Raw genomic sequence first — 16,377 nt, forward strand, 5'->3', positions numbered from 1 at the left:
CATTCCTCCCATATCTCCACCACGTCGCGGTCATCCCGCGGTTCTTTGAGCACAGTTAACTGTTAACACTTTTCTGTTAAAATATTTATTTTACTTTTTTATTTTACTTTATTTTACTTTTTAAAATAGAGTTTAGCCTACCATTTTTAAAATACAGTGTACAATAACATCGACACGCTCATTTGCGTAAAAAAACGTGCCTACATGGCAGTCAAGAGTCACACGCACACACACGCACACACACACACACACACGCACACGCACACATCTGCGGTCGTCAAAGGTCTCGCAACTCAAACTCGTAAACAAACCAAACGTGAACTCGGAAGATGCGACCACCCTCCTCCGTGTTAAGCGTGACACTCGACCTCTCACCGCGTGGGCGCGTGTGCGTGTGCGCGTCTGACTGACACCTGAAGGCACCGCCACATTTCAAGAGCCCGGCGGAGCTGCGGATGCTGGAGGAGGTGCGTTAAAACCCCCCCAGATGAAGAAGAGGAGCAGAGCCCTGTTGCTGCGTGTAAACCTCCACCCGGCCGGCCAGTCAGCGCGCTGCGTTGGGAAGCGGAGCGTCGGGTTGCATTTCGCAACTCTTTCGCCGTCACCCATCACTCAGATTCAACTGGGGAGCAAACTTTATTGGGGATTGTTTGATTATATGAGAGGAGGAAAGCGAGGTGAAACAGCGAGGGAATGGAGAAGCACAAAGGTGAGAGCAGGATTCTGTGTGTTTTAACTTCGTGTCAATAACATGAGCTGCTGACTTCTCCACCGTCTCCATGTCATCGCTGACAAAACATCTTTATGGACATGAATGCTTTACAACTAGTTTTACAACAGTGTTTGATATAAACATTTTAAAATATAGACCACTATTAGACATTGTATTAGATTATAAATGCATTCGAGTCTTTTTTGTATGTTGCAAGATCCGAATAGAAAGGCAATGGCTTTTTTTGTTGGTAAAGTTTTTGACACCATGAACATTAAAAGTTATTTGTATCTCCTGATCAGTTCATTTTAGTTGTGATTGGTCAATGTTGTTTTCACACTTTGGCTTGGATATTGCCTGGTCACCTGTCTCTAATACTGATTATTAAAACTATATCATAATGTATAGGTAGCCTATAGACTGGCATGTCAAACTAGTAAGCTGCCCTTGGGCAATAATGAGTGCCCAGAGTTTTGAATGCATCCTGTGTCACCAACAATATAAACATGTGTGCATGGCTTATCCCATAACCGCCTCGCCATCCAAGTGGGCTCTATAAAATAGTTTACACTGTGGCCACTGATGAATTCCAATAGCAGCAACATTGTTCTCACGGCATTCCTCGAATTCCTGCGGTTATTTGTCCACGAGGGATGAGCAAGGCCGTTTAATACTTCCTGATTAGCATAAACAAAGAGTGTGAATGTGGTCAGTAGAATGATTTGCCATGCAGTGCACTTCAAAGGCTAGATAGAGGGGAAGGTTAGTCATCTTTGGAGCTCAGCAACATGCCATGAGGACCAGCATGAACACAGTACGAATCCCCCACACCGTCACTGGTCCGGGTGAGGCAACTGGGTGGACTTGGACTGAAAACAATGAGCGATTAGTCTAACTGGAATGGGATCACCACAATTTAAAATTCTTGCTGCTGCATTCCTGTTCTCCAGCTGACTGGACAGGCCAGTCTGTTTACTCCCACACTGTCCGAGAGTAAATAGCCATTGTTGCAGTGTGTTCATTCATCTATCCATCACAGCAGAGAGCTGAAATAATAAATAGATTCATTGATGAGATGATCGACAAGAAATTAATCTGCACGTTTGAGTCATTTTCAAGCAAATATTCCCAGTAAATTAAATATATTTGCGTCTTGGGAATTGTGATGGGGATGTTCCGCTAATTACTGTCATTTTATTCATTAAACCATTAGACGACTGAGAAAATACGATGAATCGATAATCAGAAGTTGCAGCCTCAATCATGCTCAATATCTCAGCATAAGTTGATTTTTGACAAAATGTGGATCTTTTGATTGTTGAAACTAATTTGTTGGAATGGATAGCCAATACAGCATGCAGTAGTTTAAAGGAGTTTTCAAAGGTCAGCATTGCAGCATTAATTAGTTTCTGATCAACGTATTATAGGCTTTGAATACCTAGAAAATGGTTCCACTTTTTAAATCACTTCTATTAGTTGAAGACGGGGGTCTCCAGATATAAACCAAAGGCATGTAGAGGGGAGATCGGCGTAAAGAGGATGTAATGCATACGAGAAAGAGAGAGCTGAGGGCAGGTGGAGTGATGCAGGGCGATGGTCCTAAAGCTGGTAGTTAAGTGCAGAGAAGGAGCCAGTGTGTGTGTGTGTGTGTGGCTGGAATAAGGACTGGAGTGGACCTGTTTGGCAGCTGTATGCAACAGCACCGGGACACTGAATTAGATCCGAACCGCCACAGGCAGCCGGTGGAGGAGGTACAGTGAAGGGAAACCTGGGAAAAGTCAGCTGGTTGTCAATGACAAGGCAAGGCATTGTTTAGTATTCTGGATATGCTCCATTTTACTCAAACCTGACTCATGCAGGTTTCATTCGAGAGGAACGACTTTCAGCAGCTCACGTCGCTGATTCTCACACCTTCTGCCAGAGATGAGGATCAGATTAGTGAAGACACCTGGAGCTGAGTTTGATTTGAAAGTGCTTTGGTCTGTCATGTTTAACAATCAGTGATGCAGGAGAGGACGTACTTCAGTAGCTCAGCAAACAGATGAATGGAGCATTTCTGTATGCAATTTATGGCTCATTGGTTCATTTAACTACATTCAGAACAATAGTTGAAATACTATACAAGTACATATATATATATATATAGAAATAAATGAAAGTGTAATTTCCCTAAATATTCCGATGAACGGAATGAACTTTTTTTGTTTTGTTTTACAAGACCCTCTCCAGTATTTATTATCTGGAGCTCCTTGTCAATCCGTGCCTTGCTCCTCGTGCTCTTGCTTGTTTTGCTCTGCGTGCTGTCATGGATCCCACCAGTAAAGCATTTCTATGTTGAATCCACTGTGCTGCCGGTCTGTGATGATGGCTCCTTTTCTCGCCTCCAGCGTCAGCCGTCTTCTCCAACAATAATCTGATTCTATGATCGCTGCCAAAATACAATGCAAGACAAATGGAGGCAGACTGGCAGATTTATTGATGGACTTTTTTAAAGCTACTCAAAAACTGAATGTGTGGGCCTGTTGATTTGTCTTGGCAGGAAGATTTGGATTGGATTATACACAGCCACTGTAGCATTAATAAATCATTGTAAAAATACAGCGTTTAACCTACTGCAGCACCATTTATATAGTTAGGGTTTTTAGCCATAACATGTTTGTGTCCAAAGTATTGTTTGATGTAGTGTCCTAACCCTAACCCTGAAAAGTTCTGTTCATTTTTATTAACGTGTTACAGCACTGGCAGTAGTTTCTGGTGTTTTGATCGCCTGCAGTCTGTGAACGGCAGGAACATATCAATCAAAATGACTCTCAGTCAATATACATTTTGCAGTTTGTATAATATCAGATGAAAAGTTAGAGGTGCTTTTCAGTGTAGCATGGCAATGTGACAGAGTCAGTGGGTTTGACCTCCCATGAGCTCAGCAGAGGCAGACTGAGATGAAGGCCATCAGCGCTGGCATGGGGTCTCCGGGTGTGTGTGTGTGTGTGTGTGTGTGTGTGTATGTGTGTGTGTCATGGGCTGTACTTGCCAACGGGGAGTGAGTGGGGTGTGGGTAATTCAGGAAGCTGGGGCTATAAAAATGATGAAAAGAAAGACGGTCTTCCTGATCTGTGGCAGTGCAACGCTCCATGTGAGTTTTGGCCCTTTTTGCCTCTGGGTCTCGCTCCTGTTCTTTATAACACATCAAACATGGCTTTGTTTATTGGATACAGGAGCTCTGGATAAGACCTGTATTGTGTGTGTGTGTGTGTTTATTTCTCTCACCAGGTACTCTTTTGAAGGAAACGGTTCTCTTGTAATCACACACACATGCACGCTCACTAGTTGTTGCTCTCCCTGCAGCACTCCTGGCCACTTATCGGTGGGATAATAACCAAGCAGAGAAGCTTTTATGTGGGTGACTCTGAGGTGGCATTGCTAGTTAGTTTTTATTTGTCAGCAGCTGCTTCTCGTCTGTCGCTTTCTTTCTCATCAAGCCAAGACCGTGGAGCCTTGTAAAGATTCACTTTTCCTTACGTGTGAATCTGCATGGTATATACATCCATATACACCCCACACACCTCAGAATATCTAGAGGACAATGTCTTTGACTGGGGTCCTGTGGAGCCAGGGAACAAATACAGAGCGAGGAAGATTGAAGGAGGGATGTAGGCAGTGAGCTGCATTAAGAGGAGGAGGTGGAACCACACTGAGCCTCTTCTGCACCATGACCTGGAGCTGACAGAGTTTTCATCTCTGCAATGATAAATACCTACAGGAGAGAGACAGAGTTATAGAGGTGTGTGTTTTGGAACAACTAGTGTGGAGTCACGATATTATATTTTCCCGGCAAAGTAGATTGCTAACATGCGTTGCATTTTCTGCATGCTGTACTGCACAGATCAGTAATGCAGTTTGGATAATAACTTGTTTTGGATGATGAAATATCTTATTTTCCTGGCTCCCAGCTCCTCCTCGCTCAGCAAACTGGTCCCCACGCTCCACATAGTCATCTGATCCATTGTTGAGTTATATTTCAAACGTTCACTTTCCAATTATGCTACCATTTAACATAATTTACGAACAGGTATTGGCTTTTGTCCCACAGCCATGTTAACATTCCAATACAGTAATCTGTAATCTAATGATTGCTTACATTGTTAACATTTGTCATTAAACTGAGCCAGCAACAGGCTTAATAAATTAGTCATAATCTTTTTTAAATCGTGTTAAAGAAATGTGTTTGCCAGTATAAATCATTATAAATGCCAGATTCTTGTCCTCCAAACTTTATTTAATTTCTGTTCCTTTTCTCACTTCCCAAATCTTTGACTTTTCTCTAACACACACACACACACACACACACACACACACTCACAAACACACACACACAAACACACACACACACACACACACACATTTCATGTCCTCAGCCAGAATGTTGAACCTTCAGCTCAAGCCTTCATCTGTAAAGACTACAGTAGCATGCGCTGCATCCTAATCAAGAGGAAGTTGCTCAACTACACCAGGGCCCCTTCCTAAAAAAAAGAGAACGATTTACTTGGATTTTTAGAGCCCATTAGGATGTGTCTGCTATAAAAAGTGCCTGATTTCTCCAAGGACTGAGCTGTAAGCCTCAATATCACCAAGACAGCACAGATCTAAAGAAAGACTGGAAGAAAGAAAAAGGTGATGGGAAAGATAAAGCATGAGATGAATAATGCCGAGATCCAATAGTTGGGACAGAGGGAAGATGAAAGAGGGGGAATTTGAGAAAGAGAGTGCAACTATGATTTTTTAGGTTACAGCTTGATTGTACCTTTGATAAAAGTTAACACTTCCATCAGTGGCTTGGCTTCTTAGGATGGATCTAAGTGCTTTGGTTTTAACATTTGGGGTCCACATCCTCGCTCTGGTCTTTCTTACTCTCAGTGTTTTGAGCCTTCGCCACTCCTTTTTAACTTTTTCCTCATACGACGTAGGAACTTCTCATCACGTTGATAAAATCTGGTTCATAATTAATTTGAGCCGTGGTTGCATGCCCTGACCATATTTTTACATCAGCCAAAAAAAGCCCCAAACAAATGAATAAATAACAGTAGACACAGGATGCACCAAATAGTTCATTATGAGACTGACGGTTTCAATTTCACCAAACGTACAGCAACTGATTTCACTTCCTCTTCTCTGGTGGAAGTTGTGTTGAATAGTGCAACGAGCTGCTGCGCCGTTAAAACCAGTGGATTCCACACACTCTTTGGCCATGACAAAATCGGTGGACAACTTCAAGCTCCTCCCACATCACATTTTTTCCCACAGTGTAAAAACACTTCCTGTCACAAGTATATGACCTCCTTTCTGACCTCAAGTGACAACAAGACTGACACATATTTTTATTGTTGAACCACTTCAACATTCCATTCATGCCAAAGTTGTTTCCATGATGTGTTTAATGGAGGAAAATGACCCATCATTGATTCAGTTTGTAGTTTAACTTTATTGAAGAAATTGTACTTGCTTGATTCTTGTTGTTCTGAGTTTGGACTCACGGTTTTATGCACTTATTGTAAGTCGCTTTGGATAAAAGTGTCAGCTAAATGACATGATGTAATGTAATGTAATTCAGTGATAATGAGCCTGTTTGGCCTCCCAGTTGTTAATGAATGACTGCTGTATGTGCTCAGGTTGTCCATCACTCTGCAGAATCTGTTGTGTTGCCGCATACCATAAGCGCAGTAAGTGTGAGAAACATTTCACACTTTTCCTGATGTCTATAATAGGCTAAATAGGCTACATGTAATATACGATTGCAAATATAAGAAAAATCTTCATATCTTCATATATTTTATACTTTGTACTTTCTCCTTTGGATTGGTCTTTGAGAGAGAAATTAGATTAAGATATTATCTGGCATTGTGACTCTGTTAAGATGATAACCTGAAGTGAAATAAAATGCCACACTTTCTTCACAAAGAGATTGAGATTGCACAGAATTTTAACATCTTTCTGGTCTTTGCTTTTCATGGGGGCAAAGTCTTTGTCATTCATTTTCGTGTAGCGACTGTAGCTCATGGGGATGAGGTGGTTGTCCCATAACCAGAAGGTACCCGGTTCGATCCCCGCTCCCCCCATTAGTTGCATGTCGAAGTGTCCTTGAGCAAGACACTGAACCCCCAGTTGCTCCCTGGGCGCTTTCACAGCAGCCCACTGCTCCTTAATAATTAAGGATGGGTTAAATGCAGAGGACAAATTTCATATATATGTAATAATGTAATATGACAATAAAATATGATTTAAGTGTATGCTGATAACAATATTAGCTTAGGTCAGATTTCTTTAGTTGCACTCTCAAACTATTCAAAACTTGTATAAGAAAACTCAGGGCAATGCTGACGTATGTGCCTTTACCTGTAAAGTTTAATGTTATAATATATTCTCTCACTTTCCCCTCCTCTCTTTTGTCACTTTGTCCATTTCTTTATTTCCAAAGTTCCTTCAGTGCTGATGTGAGATCATCAAGTTGACACTCCGCTTTTTTTTATTCAGGTTTCTACGGCAATAACAACCAAACACAGCTTGGATTAATCCAGCCATGTCCACATATGTCACTGCCTCACATCTGAACCCAGCGTGTTGCATGGAGACAGACCAGCGTCTGTCAATAGTGAACACACACCAGTCAAATCAGTGTTTTATCTTCTTTTTGGGCCTCGCCATCAGCCAATTAGCTGCCACACTCACCAGAGCCAGGCCGGGCTGGAACAAACCAATCACATGTGGCTCCTTCTCTCTGTTGCGTTGCATGGAAACTGACCCAAAGGTCAATGTCATTCTGAGAGTTTTTCCTTGGAAGTTTGGTGTGTGAGAGTCAAATGATAAGAAATACATCTGCTTTGCTTCAGTCGGTTTCTTTCCTGTCTGCTGAAGCAGAAACAGCTTGAATCTGTTGGCGTGTAAACGTTTTAATGTCCACTGGTTGCAACTCTCCTTCTCTCCACCCTCAGTGCTGGGTGTCACTGGATGTAACTTTGGTCTTCTGCATCTGCCAATCATTGGTGTCTTTGAACATGGAGTGGGTATTTTCTTATTCACAAGCAATGTTTGTGTATTTTTCAGAACATTTATTTAACTCAACATTTTATTGAATGTCCTTAATAAGTACAGTTTACCAACTCGTATGCGTTACTTATTGCACATGGATAGGAAATCAAGCCATCATTGTCTTCATTTGCTTTATATCACTGTTGGATTATTTATTTACCTGAACTTCAATATGTTCACCACCCGTTATAATCTACTCTACTCACTTCAATGTCACTATTTATTACTAATTCTCAATAATATATCTATCCTTTTGCAGTTTTTAAACATCTTATGCACATTGTTAGTTGAACTAGCAGTAAATATGTAACGGCTTTGTGGTCAAACTTGAGCTTTTTATATCTGACACTAGATCAAAATAACTGTATTTTAATTAGGTGAATAACCCAAACGTATTGGAAAAAAAATATTTTTAGATTAATAATATAATCCTTAAATAGTGTGCCCTCATATCACATAGCATTCGCCGCATTATCTATAAGACAAACATTAATAAACTGTGAGAAACAGTTGTTTTATCATTGATGAAATGCATAAACATGCTTGTAAACAACACAAATATTGCATCAGTGAAACACCGGATATTTCCTAGGGCATGAATTCATATGCTGGAGTTGTTTTGAAAGTAAGACGGATGGAGGAAGATGATGTAAAGATGAGAGGAAACATGGAAATTGAGTGAGTTTGATTTTGGAAATGAGAAAAAAAAGATCTAACACTAGTCACAGAGATTTGTTTTTGCCTTTAGAACTTATTCTACAAGGATTTAGATGACAATTTATGGGTTTTGTGAACATGCTACTGATGAATTCTCACCGTGATGTCACAAGTTCAAAGCTCAACTGAAGTAAAACACCTGACTCTTTTTAGGTCACAAGTGCCATGTAGCTACTGTTGTGAGGGAAAGCTAATAGGATTGTCATCAGAATATATTCGCCCAGCATGTTTTCCCGAGTACTGGAAGTATATCAGCAACCCCATTTAACTTGGAAGCAGTCGGATTGAAATGACAGGCCATGCCGGCCTCGTTAGTTTAATAAAATGAAGGCTTGCACTAAGATGTCAGTGTTGATGCAGGACATGAAGCCCCTCAGAATGAGACATGCTGCCAGGATCCTGACAAGACCCGCTTGTTTCACAAGACATGTTTAATTTTAACAAGGAGAATGGTGGTACAGCCATAAGTTCCATCCCCCTCTTCTTTGAAAGAAAAGCCTTTCTTGAGAAATTATTTTTGAATCAGACCTCTTCAATGCAGTTTATTTCCCATCTGGTTCATTTGGTGACCAAATGTGGGGCTTGTTGAGTAAGTTGTGTTTCTTTAGTGAGACCTTCACTTAGTAGTCCGGATGCACAGATAAAAGCACGGATAGATATGCATGCAAATACATTATGTTTGTTATTTTCAAAAAAGATTTCCGCCTAATTGAAAGATTGATCCTTTTGTTCTGTTGACCACAGTCAGGGTCAGACAAGGTGAACGGATGGAGACCGACGCTGATGAACGGCTTCAGTAGATTATAACTAATATTGCAGGAAATATTTGTGATGTGTAATCTTTAAACTCGTCTTTTTGACCTTTTGTAATGTCGTGGTGGATTCCACTAAAACATCATTGTTTTACATAAAAATAACAGCAAAAGTCCAATATTAGTCTAGTTCCTTTTTAGTTTCCTACTTCTGTCTTCCTAATCAGGCATTACGCATGCCAACTTATCAGAGCACTACATCAAACACAATATGAGTAGATATCTTTGCGTGAGAGAAATCAAACAAAAACCTTTCTTGTAGCAAACCAGGAAGTACAATCTCAGGAAGCAAAATTCCCGAATGTTTGATGTTGTAAATTCTCAAATGAACTGATTATTGACACAAACTTCATGTGCTGTTAAGTGTTCTCTTTATTACATTCTTACCTGCCTTTTTACTTGGTTTAACTGCATCACAGACATACATTTCTTCAAATGAAAACACCGTGGCGCTTTGGCTGGCTGACGGTGGCTCAGATTCCTTTTGGCCATTCTACAGAAGTGAATGGTTTATGCTGCGGTCCCTCACTGGATGTTCAGTGGGCGTCCGGCCAGCCCCGAGCCCACAGAGACTGCCTGCTGCGGACCTCCCTGTCCTGTCAGCTGACTCTGTTTCCCAGGGTCCTCCAATCCAAAAGGCCATCAGAGTCAATCTCTGCAAACACACAATGAGGAGAAGCTGGAAAAATGTTTAGATTCATACTGTGCGGCCAGACATCAGCAGCTAAACAACTTCTGGAAATGTAATGAAAAGCCATTATAGTAACATATCATTTTAATTACTTTACATGCCCATATGTGTGTGTGTGTGTGTGTGTGTGTGTCAACCAGTAATGTTTTCCATGGTGCAGGCCCTGTTAACGCGGGGCCTCTCAGCAGACGTTGACTCAGCTTGAGCAGGACTCATTAAAATCGGCCCAGCTTGCTGTAGCTTTGGGAAAGCCTCTCGTCATCTCCGAGGGGCAAAGCGGTACGGGGTTCTGACACTCTATTTTGCAGAAATGTACCCTGCTTTGGTCCTTTGATGTGTGGGAGAGTAAGAAGGAGGGGATAGGGCATGAATGTACTTCCCAGCAAAGGCCCGGTTAGTGATCGCTTTCAGCCGGAAGGAGCCTCTAAAATAGAGTCGCTGGCTTGTTTTAAAAGAGTTCAAAGGAGCAGTTTACTCTCTTTATAATAGTTGTGATATTTGTGATTATGATGGTTTAAATTATATGGAGTCAAGTTCATGGTTAGAGTCTGATGTTTTTGATATATTGGCAGTTTTGTCTCTGATATTCTTGTTTGTTTTTAGTTTGAACTTTTGTTTAATTTCAGTTTTAGTTTCAACTGTTTGGTTGACATTAATACAACGACTCATGTCCTGCCTTGCAATTTATATGTTGAGTGATTCATTTACTTTATTAGTATGTGTGTGTTAATGTGATGTCCAGAATAACTGTACAGAGCAACGTGTGCTTGCCTTCGCCATAGCAAGATATATCATTTAGCATCCTGGATGCTGCTGGATCAGAGTTTAGGCTGACGGAAGCAACATTTCTCTCGGGACATTAAAAGTGAAACACTCCTTTTTAATTGTTTTAATTTGAATATATCCAGTCTTTATATTAAACTAAAGCTATTCGCCTCCTCACAAGCTCCAAATGTCAACAATGCACAAACATGAGAGTGGTATCGATCTGCTCATCTCACAAATAGTTGCTTTCAGTGTTTTTTTTTTTTTAATTCCTATTCGTAGTTACATGTGTTATGCTTGAGTTTCGACTTGGTTTTAAAGTAAGTTCAAAAAGTGAATTTGACAAATTGTGGGATTTATAAATATTGAGGCAAATCAGTCAGTAAAACAGTAGCCCCCTCTCCTCCACCACTGATTGAAGGAAACTTTTGACATTCCGGTATCTAAGAACAGTATGACATCCCCTCTGATATTAGCCCCATCTCATCCTTTAATAAAGTCTCCCTTCTTTATCCCGCTTCTGCTCACACTGAGGCCCACTGTGGCAAGGGGTCTATTCATGAGGCCAAGAGACAGCGAGGGGAAGCACAAAGAGCTCCCCACACGGTGGAGAGGGCTGTGAGCTCAGCGATGACCCCTGAAGGATGTGTGTGGGCTGCACCCAGACACAGAGGCCCCGCCGACTCCAGGCCCAGACTCCTCCCTCCTTGGACTTGACCTTTCACTAAACCCATGCAACTACCAAAACAACCTCAAACAGACGTGTGACTGACAACAGCATCTGGATGAGAGTAATGACTGAATGACATAAAGTCTGAATGGTTATCGCCTCGTTGCCAGCTAAAAAACCTCCGAGGAGTCTCTCCCATGTTAAATGTTGGCATAGCTTGAGGCGCACAGGCCCAGCAGTGACAATGGAATAGTTAACAAGCCTGCAGCTGTATTCAGTGTTAAGAGACAAGTCATTGAGTTCAACTCCCTGTTCTCCGTGAGTTAAAGTATATTATTCTGCCTGGAAACTTCACAGGCTTTATTATTATATACTATAAAATTGCTGATGGGAACTGCCTCACAGTTCTGTTTTTGCAATACTCCTAAATACTATCGCGCCAAGAAATGTGTAACACCATTTAGCATTGAGTGATTTTATTTTGCTATACGATACTGAGACTGAGACTGTGTTGTCTGTCTGTGCTTCCAGTGCTGGACCAGCTCCTGATGGAGCTCCACCGCTTCCTGCTCCTTCTGGACAAAGAGACCCTGAGTGGGAACGCCACCATCCAGAAGGTCTTGCTCTCGGATCTCCTCCAGTCCTATGGTATGAAGAAAATACTGTAGTGGGTATACACTACGTACAGTAGAGCACTTATTTGCATGAAAAAAGGATTTAGACTTATGGACTCACTGCCTTAGTTTTGTAAACTTTTCTGAATCAACCAGAGCACAGCAGATAGTATTTGCCACATCAGACTATGAGAAGGGCATAGTCGTAGATCATCAAGTTTCATAAATTTATCAACAAATATTGAAACTTGCGCTGTAGATATATAAGCAAATACAATTCTCGAACTGCACGACTAGAGTTCTTACATTAAATGTACAGAGGAACTGATTTTGGTGGATATTTTGGGGTAAATTTGGCATAAGATTTTTTACTAAAACTCAAGACCAGTAGAAAGTGAAAGGTTAGAAACACACCTTAATAATTGTTGAATATTTTAAATGAAAGAAAAGGTCTCTTCCGGGTTTAGAAATGAGTGGTTTGATATATTTAAAAGCATGAAAGAGAATATATGTAATAAACAATAAATAAATAAAAAGCAAAATAACTGTATTGCAAATATCACACAATTTTGAAATGATCTGTGACTTTTCTCCAAGATATATGAGATGGTCCTATTTCATTAATAGAGGCAGGTACATTGAGATGGTCAACCATAGCCTGTTGGTATATCAAGATGGAAGCTATTTCCAATGAGAGCTTGGCCATTGCTGAACAATCAATAAGTAGTCTGAAACATTTCCTCAGTGTTCCTGATTCATATTTCTTAATGGTGTGGTATGTGTGAGGACATGACAGTTACATTGGTTAAGGTCTAACCACAAATATTTAAACATGGACCATTCAAAAGATTTTGACGAGCAGTCAGTCTGCCCTCATGCAAAGTACTTTATGTAACATGTGGTCAAGCCCTGCTTTTCCCACAATTCAATGAGCTTAGATTGTCGGCTATAAAGCAAACCAGTCTGGTATTATTTTAAACTCTCAGTAACCACCATGTCATAATTATACTCTTGCATGCTTCTCTTAACAAATACATTTGGGGTCTTTTAACTCATTTTGGTGGCTGATTAAATATTTGTTTCCTTTTTTTTTTCCTTCAAAATAATCGGATTGACATTTTTTAGTTTGTGGATATTTCACTTTTGACCGTACAAGCCAGATATAATCAAAGTGCCTATTGCTTCATCATAAAATGATGCATGGCCCGTTAACGTATCCTGTCAAACAGTGAAAGACAAGTGTGTTGTTCTTGCTCACTGGATCTGACCTTCAACGTGAAAATGTGATGACTGCTGCTGTGATTTACGGTATTTACAATGTGAACCAGTGCTACACTGAGCCTCAGCCAAGCATCAGGTGTGTGATTAATTGGAAATAATAAATGACAGAAATGTGACAGAAATCTTAGCTTTGTCCATCCATCCATCCATTATCACCCGCTTATCCGGGGTTGGGTCACGGTGGCAGCAGGTTCAGCAGGCCGACCCAGGCTTCCCTCTCACCCGCAACACTTTCCAGCTCATTCTGGGGGATCCCGAGGCGTTCCAAGGCCAGCCAGGAGATATAATCCCTCCAGCGTGTCCTCGGTCTTCCCCGGGGCCTCCTACCAGTTGGCCTGGAAAACATCTAATGGGAGGCGTCCAGGAGGCATCCTGACTAGATGCCCGAACCACCTCAGCTGACTCCTTTCGACACAAAGGAGCAGCGACTCGACTCCAAGCTCCCCCCTGATGTCCGAGCTCCTTACCCTATCTCTAAGGCTGAGCCCGGGCCACCCTACGGAGGAAGCTCATTTCGGCCGCTTGTATCCGAGATCTCGTTCTTTCGGTCACGACGCAGAGTTCGAGACCATAGGTGAGGGTTGGAACGTAGACCGACCAGTAAATGGAGAGCTTTGCCTTCCGGCTCAGCTCCCTCTTCACCAAGACGGACCGGTACAGTGCCTGTTTTACTGCTACAGCCGCACCGATCCGCCTGTCGATCTCCCGCTCCACCTTACCCTCACTCGTGAACAAGACCCCGAGATACTTGAACTCCTTCGCTTGGGGTAGGCAGTTTGCCCCCACCTGGAGGGAGCAATCCGCCGGTTTCCGGCAGAGCACCATGGCCTCAGATTTGGAGGTGCACTCGGCGTGTCAACCAAGACAGCCCAACAATGTCCAGCGCTTTCAGCATCTCAGGGCGGATCTCATCCACCCCTGGCGCCTTGCCACCAAGGAGTTTTTTGACTACCTTAGCGACCTCTGCCAGGGATATCGGTGAAACCACCCCAAAGTCTTCCGGCGCTGCCCCCTCTCCGGGGGACATGTTGGCCGGGTTTAGGAGTTCCTCAAAGTGCTCTTTCCACCGCCCGACGATGTCCCCAGTCCGGGTCAGCAGTCCCCCCCCCCCCCCCCCTGCTGAGAACAGCCTGGGGTAGACCCTGCTTTCCCTTCCTGAGCCGTCGGATGGTTTGCTAGAACTTCCTTGAGGCCAACCGAAAGTCCATGGCCTCCCCGAACTCCTCCCATGCCCGAGTTTTAGCCTCCGCGACCATCGCAGCTGTAGCCCTTCTGGCCCGCCGGTACCCGTCAGCTGCTTCAGGAGACCCCTGGGCCAGCCAGGCCCGAAAGGCCTCCTTCTTCAGTTTGACTACATAGCACCCGACCCCGATAATTCTCCCTGCGGGTGGTGGGTCCATATTAGCTTTGTTTTCAATTCAATTCAATTCAGTTTATTTTGTATAGCCCAATATCACAAATTACAAATTTGCTTAAGAGGGCTTTACAATCTGTACACATACGACATCCCTGTCCCAGGACCTCACATCGGATAAGGTAAAACTCCCCAAAAATAACCTTTCACAGGGAAAAAAGGGAAGAAACCTTCAGGAGCGCAACAGAGGAGGATCCCTCTCCCCGGATGGACAGACGCAATATATGTCATGTGTACAGAATGAACAGCATTACAGAGTTACATAAACACATTCAATGAATATGACAATGTATGAATGGACCTCCACAATCCATGAAACAGAAGGAGGTAGAGAGGAGGGGGGGTGGGGCGATCAGCCGGGCCAACGCGGGAGGCCGGCTCACCAGGCAGGAGGCATCAGACACAGCCAGGTCCAATGGACCCTACGAGACGTGAAGTCACAAAGACTCCGGGGAGGAAGCAGAGTTAGTAAGCACACTGACACCTGTTATATAGTTGTGTGATACTTAAGCTATGAAAACATGAGACTGTAAAAAACGTTGCTTTATGCTAATCTTCAAAACAGTATACTGGGAACTTTTGACACAATTATTTTACATTCAGTCACTTTTGGATTGGAAAAGCCAGCCTGAGCTTTGCTACTCCCTCCCTGTCTTTCTCTGTCTCTCACACACCGACACACACAACAGCAGTCAAGCTTTTCCATGTTCAGGTCCTGGACTCGTCTCTCCGTACTTCCTCTCCTGGCTCCAAGCTGTATCATTTTTCCGAAGCTGCATTTATCCTCCGGGGACGCACACTTCCTTTGAGCAGCAGCTTATAAATAGCATTTCAACTCCGTTCCCCGAAAATCTGTTTTCACTGTACAGGCAAAACATCGCTTCAATCTGCTGTTGTTTGGTTTCACCTCGCGATATCTATTTCAAAGGAGAAAGCTTCTCTAGAGTATCACCCAAGGTTAGAGTTTTGTTTGATTTTCTCCCAGGGTATAATCTTAGTCAGCTAAAATATGTAATTCAATGAAACAACCTTCCTCAAAACTGAGCTGCAGCTCCGGAACAAATTCCCATAACAGGGTACAGTAACCAGCTGGGGCCGCAGAGTTTATTGTCTGAGAAAAGTCATTCATTCAAACTGTTTATGTGGCAATGTCATGGCGACGGTTTCGCCAGCTTGTAATTACTCCACCATATGAAGACCGACGTCAAACGAAACACAGTGCTTTTCTCACTCAGCGGACTTCAGTATTGGTGTATGACATGAGGTTTCATCATCTCCGCTTATTGCCTAAATGATACCATTGCTCACACTGACTCGTAAATATTTACGTTTAAGTGCGAGGAGAAGTCGGGTGACAGCCCTGATCAATTGTCCAGCAATGTTTAACTCCTCTCATCGTGTGAAGCACTTCCGAATCACTGTTCTTTTATTGTCCTCACAGGAAACCAGATTCAATTAGAATATTTTCTTATTTTCACTTTAATCAAATACTCTTTCTGGCTTTCTGCATGCCTATGTAACTAAACACTGAAAAAGAAACTGTTGTGGAAGTATGATTTCCCACTAAAGCCCAACCATACTTTTGGTGATAATGCCCTAGCAGATGGACCAAGTTCAG

The 16,377-nt window shown here is 42.5% G+C and overlaps 1 protein-coding gene across 1 annotated transcript in view; it reads left to right on the forward strand.

The window, feature by feature from the left end:
* Positions 1–271: 271 nt before the first annotated feature.
* Positions 272–16,377, forward strand: part of afap1l2 (actin filament associated protein 1-like 2) — a 33,166-nt gene continuing 17,060 nt past the window's right edge. Inside the window, exons 1-2 of the mRNA XM_034559025.1 lie at positions 272–709; positions 11,982–12,098. Coding sequence (XP_034414916.1) covers positions 694–709; positions 11,982–12,098 — 133 coding nt within the window. The 5' untranslated portion in view covers positions 272–693. The remainder of the gene's footprint in view (positions 710–11,981; positions 12,099–16,377) is intronic.

This window comes from Cyclopterus lumpus, chromosome 19 (genome assembly GCF_009769545.1).
Source record: "Cyclopterus lumpus isolate fCycLum1 chromosome 19, fCycLum1.pri, whole genome shotgun sequence".
Classification (NCBI taxonomy): domain Eukaryota; kingdom Metazoa; phylum Chordata; class Actinopteri; order Perciformes; family Cyclopteridae; genus Cyclopterus; species Cyclopterus lumpus.